At 45.0% G+C, this 8,770-nt stretch overlaps 1 protein-coding gene across 2 annotated transcripts in view; it reads right to left on the reverse strand.

Moving 5' to 3' along the window:
- Positions 1 to 667: 667 nt before the first annotated feature.
- Positions 668 to 8,770, reverse strand: part of ATP6V1H (ATPase, H+ transporting, lysosomal 50/57kDa, V1 subunit H) — a 47,567-nt gene continuing 39,464 nt past the window's right edge. For both annotated transcript variants that reach the window (XM_010838954.1, XM_010838953.1), the window contains one exon: positions 668 to 1,135. In XM_010838954.1, coding sequence (XP_010837256.1) covers positions 1,075 to 1,135 — 61 coding nt within the window. In that variant the 3' untranslated portion in view covers positions 668 to 1,074. The remainder of the gene's footprint in view (positions 1,136 to 8,770) is intronic.

Below are 8,770 nucleotides of genomic sequence, written 5' to 3' on the forward strand. Positions count from 1 at the left end.
TACCATACAATCCAGCAATTTCACTTCTGGGTACTTACTCAAAGGACATGGAAACATTAATTCAAAAAGTGATCAGATTTGTGGTTGCCAGAGGCATGGGGTGGGAGAAGTTGGGACCTGGATGAAGGTGGTCAAGTCAACCGTTTCGATCTTTTATCCTTAAACAGGAGATGGTGCTAGGAGTGCCTTTCTATAGAAGAAAACTTACCATATAAACTACTAGCCTTACCATCTTTACAATCAGAGAACTGCTCAGAATGAAAAGTGAAAATGAAAGAAAAATGAGACTCACACCAGGCGACGAGGTTAAAAACAAAAGGCTCAGATCTGGGGGAGGTAAACCTCCAGGCTATGGATGCCCCTGTGAAGGCTGGGAGTTCCAGAATAAAAGGTGGGAGGTAGAAATAAAATACCTATTGGCAATATTTAAACCAGAAAGTATTAAAAGAAAATAGATTTGAAGTACGAAAATCCAAGAGTAAATAAGAAATCAGTGAAAATAACCTATAGCTAAAATTCCTCACTGCGCTTCATAAGCAAGTCTTTTAGATGACAGCATCATGTTAACAGTTCATTTAACATTTTAAGGTTTTCTCAATATTAGCAGAAGATTGCTGCAATGTGCATGTGTGGATGGGCGGGTGGATGGATGGAAGACAAAAATCCGTATGAATTCAAAACATTTATTTACCATTCACTACTCTGCAAATACAATTCTCCCAATTCAGTTGGGACAAAAGGTACTTGTGTTACAATTCAAGTCAGGAACAAGGAAAGAGAAAAAATGTATTTGGAGTGAGAATGTTTTAATAACCCTATATTCATTCCAGAGAACAATAAATAAAGAAATTATGAGCAGTATATGTAACAGTACTATTTTCCTTAGATACAGAAAGCACCTACTTTAAGACAAATTAATGGGAAATCAGCATTGGGAAAAGCTACACAACAGAAGAAAATGACACATAAATGAGGAATGGTTTGAGCTTGACCACAGTTACTGAGACCCACTCCAGGTCTTCTATCCCAGGTGAGGGGACAGCTGGAGATCCAAGGGAAGCCCTGAGAGCCCATTCAGCTCCGGGCGGCTGCAGTCTGCGGCTGTTCAGACTGGAGTTGTTTACCAAGATATTCCCTGAAACACAGAAGGAAACAGCAAGGGAGGTTAGAAGTGAAATCAGTAAAGAGTCCTTTTCAAAACTGAAGCACAATATACACTGTCGTCTCTAGTCACTTTAACATCTAAAAACTGAGCCCCAGAAAACTGATCTTCAGTTCAGATCAGATCAGTTGCTCAGTCGTGTCCGACTCTTCGCGACCCCATGAATCACAGCACGCCAGGCCTCCTTGTTCATCTTGCCTAAATTCAAAAGTACCAGTACTGCATGAATTTTAAACAGCCCATTTACCATGTACAGACCAGGCGTGACACACGTAAACGAGTAATTCTGCACCCGACCACAAGTGACGTCTGCCTTCCTGTAAAGTCTTGTCTGCTGCTCTCTTTTGCAACCTAACAAATTCAAAACCAACCTACGTACAAGTCCAAGTCAGTGGACCAACAGACACATGAGAAGCTTCCTGACATTAGGAAATACAAGTTGTCTATCCCTAGAGATTGACACAAGCACATGTGAAAACAGCCACTGGAAGTAGCCTCCAGGATCCGACAGTTCGGAGCTGCTTGTTACTGAGCGCTCACTCCATCTACACTGGTGGAGTCTGAAACCTTCCCCAAGATGGTACTGCTGAACCCACAGGACAATCACAGGAGCCGAAAAGTGATCCTCTTTTATAGAGGGAGCAAACTGTGGCTTAGAGAGGTGGTCTCCCAATGTTTCAGGTGACGTTCTCTCCTTTAGAAAATCAACTGGACAAGCACCCAGCCAGTGTACGTGCTGTGCGAAGTTGCTCAGTTGTATCCGACTCTGCAACCCCATGGACTGTAGCCCACCAGGCTCCTCTGTCCATGGGATTCTCCAAGCAAGAATACTGGAGTGGGTTGCCATGCCCTCCACCAGGGGATCTTCCCAGCCCCTGCAGGGATCGAACCCACATCTCTTACGTCTCCTGCGCTAGCAGGAAAGTTCTTTACCACTAGCACCACCTCGGAAACCCACAGTCTGTGTATACTCAGCTCTGAACTGCAGGTGGGTACCACTGTGATTCCAGGACAGAAAACCTTTCCCTATCTTCTGACAAAGGACTTGCCTAAACTATTGTTTCTGAAGTACCCAATAAGGACAAGAAAAAGGTTTTTTAAGAACATTTACAAGATTCCTCCTATAAAGAGGAAAATCTGAGTTTTGGACTAGAGATCAGGTTCACACTCCAGCTGATCACTTGGTGGAGAGCGGGCTCTCAGTGTTCACTGGGGAGCTGGCTGAGGGATGGGTGTGAAGGCTGCTCAGTGGGCGCAGGGGTCAGCATTTCCAGCCCTCAGCCGCCGCTCCACCTCCCCTGGTCTTAGCACCTCCATTAAGCAGCCTTTGGGGGCCCCCAGGATCCACAGGCCAAGGTGACCTGCCGTCCTGCACAGCACAGAACCCAGGATGGGGTGAGTCTTGGCCCCTGCACTGTCCACCCTCTATCATCACAGCCTCAGCTCAAAACCATCCCTGCTTGAAGATGCCTGTGAAACAACACAGAACCCAGACAGGAAGAGCATGAGCTCCGGGAACTAGCACAAGTGAGGGGACAGAACTCCACAGGGCTCGGAGCCGGCTGTGGTTTAAACACGAAAGCCTGACTGAACTTCCTGCAGCGTGACAATGGCTTATGGGTTTATCTTTTTAATCCCAGGAGGAAAGTTCTTACCGCTGACTCACTCTAGGTTTCATACGAAGCATATAATCTATTACTGTATTAATGAGAATAACCACCCTAACACAGACAATAGGGATCTTTTCTTCAACCAACAGCTAAGTTTTAATTTATGCAAAGGTCAAAACAGAAGCCTACAAATGTTATTAGAAAATAAAAGAGTTTATGGTCACAGTCAATGCCAGCACCCTGGGGAAGATTCCAACCAGGGAGCATTTGTGGCTGCATAGGTCTGTGAGGTTTAGGTAGAACGGGGCTGGGGAGTACAATGCTTACTGTAGAATCCCCAGACCTCAGGTACACAGTCTGCCCTCCATACCCGCAGCATCCTGTCTGCAGATTCAACCAGCAATAGCAGGAGAACACTCCTCCCAGATGATCCACGGACACGGAGGATCGTCTGTGAAGGGCTTGAGTCTGTGAAGGATTTGAGGCCACGCTAGGTCCTGGAACAAACACCGTCTAGTACTGAATGGAGGCACAAGAGCCTGCCCTACACGTCGGGAACCCGGTCGACGGAGCTCTGGAGAAACATCGACTCCCTGGGCTCGGCCTGGAAAGCGTGGTGATCTGCTGTCCTGACACCCAGTGTGGTCAATTCTAACACTCCTGTGCATCACCCAAGCTACCTGCAAGTCCTGTGTGCAGGCACATGGAAGTCCTGACACCAGGGGCCTGTGCCTGGGAACACACAGGCGCCTCACCCGCAGTCAGTTACAGGCCACCGTGGAGACCTGAGCATGGGTGTGCCCGCATGTTCTCCTCTCTGCTGTACCTGGGAGCGGGTGTCTCATCTCCACCTACAGGGGAGGGAAAGCTGTGGCCACCTGCTCAGGGCAGAGTGGGCAGGTGAACTGCCAGGGCACAGGCCCGTTCCTCTCTCTACTGAGAGGCTGCCTGGTCTCCCATAAAAGAGGGTGCAGAGAGCAGACACTGTTCCATCTTTATAGTAGATGATAATAACAACAATAATAATGAGTAAGTAAAAGTCGCTCAGTCATGTCCAACTCTTTGCAACCCCATGGACTAGACAGTCCCTGGAATTCTCCCAGCCAGAATACTGGAGTGACTGGTGGTGGTGTTTTAGTTGCTAAGTTGTGTCTGACTCTTGGACTCTTGCAACCCCATTGCCTGCCAGGCTCCTCTGTCCATGGGACTCTCTAGGAAAGAATACTGAGTAGGTTGCCATCTCCTTCTCCAGGGGATCTCCCGACCCAAGGATGGAACCCAGGTCTCCTGCATTGCAGGCAGATTCTGTACCAACTGAGCTACGAGGGAGGAGATCTTCCCAAACCAGGGATTGAACCCAGGTCTCCCACATCGTAGGCAGATTCTTTACCAGCTGAGCCACAAGGTGTTGGGGGCCGGCGGAAGGCACTCCGCCCATGGCAAAGGTCATAAGGAAGGAGGCTCGGCATACGCAAAGGCGGGCTCGAGCCTCAGGAGTCCCCCTGGAAATCCTCGAGCATCTACCCCCATAACCAGAGCCTGCCTGCTTTACTACTTTGTGCTCCCACCTACACCTCTGACTTTATGGGGGACTGTCCCCCACCACCTCTTTCAGAAAAGGAGTTAACCTAGAGCTCCAGTTAATAAAAACTCCTGGGCGTGACAGGAGTGTTTTAACCTACAAACTCCTCTGAAGGTTCTCTAGCCTGCCTGACAGGCTTGTCCGGCCACATGTGATTGCTCACAGCCTCCCAACCGTGAGAGGCATGAGATGCTTTAAACCTTCTAAAAACAGGTTCCTTAGAAAAGTTAGAAAACCATTAGTATAAGTATAGTGGGCTGATTAGAAACTGTGTTGGTGAAGGGTTTTTCATTTGTTGAGCCAATGTTTGTTGCTAAGTCTCCACATCCCCTGCCCTTACACACGTTAATGAATATATAGAAGAAATAAGTATTAACCTTTGATATTAATCATGTTAGACCTTAGGCTAAGTAAATTCTTTCCTTAACTAAAACCCACTACACCCTCACCCTATAGGAATGTAACTTTATTTGGGTGGCGTCTGTTTTAAGAATAATCACCCCTGGAGAAATAAGTGTCCTGGTTGACTGACCGCTGTCACAAGGATCATAAATTGTCAGCAGGCCCCTTGGCCAGAAGATGATACAACACCCCTAAGACCTCTGTATACATTTGTATGAAGCACCTGACTTTGATAAAAGTCAGGACTGCTGACCCCATGTGACTTTTGCATAACATCTCAGTTATAAAAGTAGACCATGGAAAATAAAGAATTGGGATCAGTTTCTCAAAATACTGGTCTCCCCATGTCTCTCTCTCTCTCTCACTCTGGCTGAGTCTCCATCTGGAGCACAGAACCCACCAAGCTTACTAATTTTGCCTGGGCTTCTAAGATCCGACCGGGGAGGCCTCAGTGTCTCCTCTCCTTCAGGAGAACGGAAGGATGCCTGCGGCCTACGTTAAGTGGTGCAAGCTTCTTGTCTTGAAGTTTTATTGGTCTCCCGCATAAACCAAGCTACTCAGCTTCTTTTCTCCACTGAATTTTCCTACTGAGCTATCCTCATTCTATTACTCTTTACATCTTTAATTAATATGTAATTGAAGCTATTGTATCCTGATCCTCGCCGACGCCGTCCCCACTTCGAATACCCTGGATCAGCCGGGGCTGGACCCCGGCAACAAGGGAAGCCCAAGAATACTGAAGTGGGTAGCCTATACCTTCTCCAGTGGATCTTCCTGACCCAGGAATCAAACCTGGGTCTCCTGCACTATCGGTGGATTCTTTACCGGCTGAGCTACCATGCCTCTGGGTTAAGGCTACGTTACTGTCAGGCAAGAGGAAAAGTGACTACAGATTTCACTTCAGGGGATGAAAACACACCTCTAACAGGACTTCACAGAGCTATCTAAATGAGTTATCTGAGTACCGAGTTAGTCTCTGTACATATGAAGATTAATACACCAATTCAACTCACAGTTCACTCAAAGGGCATCTGATTTGTACCAGCAATCCATGGGAGCTGGACATTAAACTGTTAACTTCTACAGCCCAAAAAGCAAAATTTGAGGTGTGTGATGCTTCCTTCTCTAACGTCATCCATAACTTTGTAGGGAAACAAAATTTGCCACCCCACAGAATGTCTCTTCAATGTGAGGATTATTTTATGACAATTATTTTTAAGAAACAGACAGTTCATGAAGTCTTTCTTTTCACCTGCCCCTTACCTGTCTACCGACCTCAGAGGAAGTGCCTGGCCCAGAAGACCACTATCCTGGGAGATCTACAAAGAGCACGGGCCGGGTGTGGGGAGCCGGATGGGGCCTGGAGAACAGAGTCCTCTGTGTCCCACCATCCCAGCAGGTCCCCGCAAACATCTGTTCTCCAAACACCCGCTTGTCTGTCTCCGTGTGAACTGCCTCCTGCCTGCTGAAGTCCCCAGTGACACCCCCTTCTCCTCCTCTCAGATGCCACGGAAGCCTCCTAGGACAGGCCCCTGTGCACATGTGATTAAATCAGAGTTTCTCCTGTTAATCTTCTCATGTCAAATTCTTAGACCAGCTAGAAGAACCTAGAAAGCCAGAGGGCAATTTTTTTCTTTTTCCAAAATCTTAACATCTCTTGAGATGTCAGCACTTCTGAAAACTGAAAAAAATGGGGAGTGTGAAGACATATTTCCCTTTCAAAAAATCTAGGTAACGGATTCATGTTGATATATGGCAAAACCAATACAATATTGTAAAGTTAAAAAAAAATAAAATTAAAAAAAAAAAGAAAAATAAAGGGAAACCTACAACAAAAAAATAAATAAAATAAAATAGGTAAGCCTAAAAAAATCCAGGTAAGAAAACAGCCCACACAAGACATCATGTTGAATGCTGAGAGAGCTCATATGTGGTTAAGAAACACCAATTTCATTCTCTTGTCAGGGGTATAAAAGATCTACATCTCAGCATCCACGATCCTGACAAACAGCTTCCCAGATGCTGTGAGCACCCCCCAGACAGCTGAAATCTGAAAGAGGGTCTGAGGGTGATGCCAGCCCCAGGGCACCGGGAAGTACTGACCTGGCCTTACTTACACTAACTCCAAGAACAACACGAGGCCTCCACTGTATTATGATTAAGGGCCAAACCCTCACTGTACTTCAGTTCAGTTCAGTCGTTCAGTCGTGTCCGACTCTTTGCGACCCCATGAATCGCAGCACGCCAGGCCTCCCTGTCCATCACCAACTCCCGGAGTTCACTCAGACTCATGTCCATCAGTGATGCCATCCAGCCATCTCATCCTCTGTCACCCCCTTTTCCTCCTGCCACCAATTCCTCCTAGCATCAGAGTCTTTTCCAGTGAGTCAGCTCTTCACTGTACTTAGGGTTGTTTAAATATTCAAACACTTTTATTCATTCTTTAAAACTGTAGTTGAAGACACTGACTATATAATTTTTTTAATTTATTCATTTTTAATTGAAGGGTAACTGCTTTACAGTATTGCATTGGTTTCTGCCAAACATCAGCATGTATCAGCCATAGGTATACCTATGACTATATGATTTAAAAGCATGGTAACTTCAGCTATGGATCAGCGCCAGGGGAGAGAGTGAACTGTCTCCTGACAAACATATTCATCTGAGAAAACTATGGTCTCAATTGTTTTCCTTTTTGCCTTGGCTTCCAAGAAAGTCAGTAGAAAATGTACTTTTACTATCATTTTTGAACTATTTTCTCTAATCTTCATTTTAGTATTTACATTTTCATAACTAAAATGATAATGGACCTAGAATTCTCCATCCCACATCTTTCCATGAGTTTATCATAATGACTAAAACTGCAACTGAGTCATAATTATATTTCTCTTAATCTTTACCAATTCTGTTTTGGAAAACAATTAGGTATAAATCATAAAGGAAATATTCTTTTCTGAATGTATAAAAACAATTCATTTTGAAAATATAGACTTTATACCTGTTTCCAGTACAGACTTCTACTTAGTAAAGAGAAAAAATAAATTTCAAATATGTTATATATAGTTCTGTTTTCTTTCATGCAAATTCACTACAGTTTACTCAGCTGGAGTTATTCATCCAGCTTTTATGATGATTTTAAGTATTATACACAAAGCAAATTATGTTTTATGAGCCATGTAAAAAATCATAGTGCTCTCCCTCATCTGTATCTAATTGACAGGAACACATTTAAACTGCAAACTTGAGTGTGTGTGTGTGTGTGTGTGTCAGTCACTCAGTCGTGTCCAACTCTTTGTGATTCCATGGACTGTAGCCCAGCAGGCTGCTCTGTCCATGGGACTTTCCAGGCAAGAATACTGGAGTGGGTTACCATTTCCTTCTCCAGAGGATCTTCCCAATCCAGGGATCAAACCTGGGTCTCCTGCACTGCAGGCAGATTCTTTACCATCTGAGCCAGCTGGGAAGCCCAGGGAAACTGTTTTCACAGCACTTTGAAGTCCCAGCCTGGGAAAAGCTGCGACCAAGGTCACCTGTGCCGTCTCCAACATCTGCCTCTTCCAGAGCCCAGCACTGCCTGCTAGACGCGCATCCTCATCTCTACTCTTCCAGTAACGTCCACAGAAGCTACAGCAGAGCCCATTTTTCAGATGAGGAGCTGGAGTTTAGCACATTAAATGATACGTTGTAATGTGAAGCTGCTTAGCAGCATGTAGGGTATGTAAACCCAAGTCTGTCTGATTTTAAACCTCAGAGTCTTCATCCCTAAATAGCACTGCTTCATGGAACATTATTCCAGCTCCTGGTGGCTGAAGACATGTTATTGTGTAGATGTGAGAATAAACAGTTTAAGAACATCACAGCATGAGTCCTCAACCTATTTCCCAAATATATTTTCATCACCACTAGCTATTTCATTTTCTAATAGCATTTAAATTCAAAGACTAAACAAATTAGCAGTATCCCTGAAGAGGTGACCCACAGAATTAAAAAAAAAAAAATCAGTGATTCTAAAAG

Source organism: Bison bison, unplaced genomic scaffold (genome assembly GCF_000754665.1).
Source record: "Bison bison bison isolate TAMUID 2011002044 unplaced genomic scaffold, Bison_UMD1.0 scf7180017864108, whole genome shotgun sequence".
NCBI classification, from domain to species: Eukaryota; Metazoa; Chordata; class Mammalia; order Artiodactyla; family Bovidae; genus Bison; species Bison bison.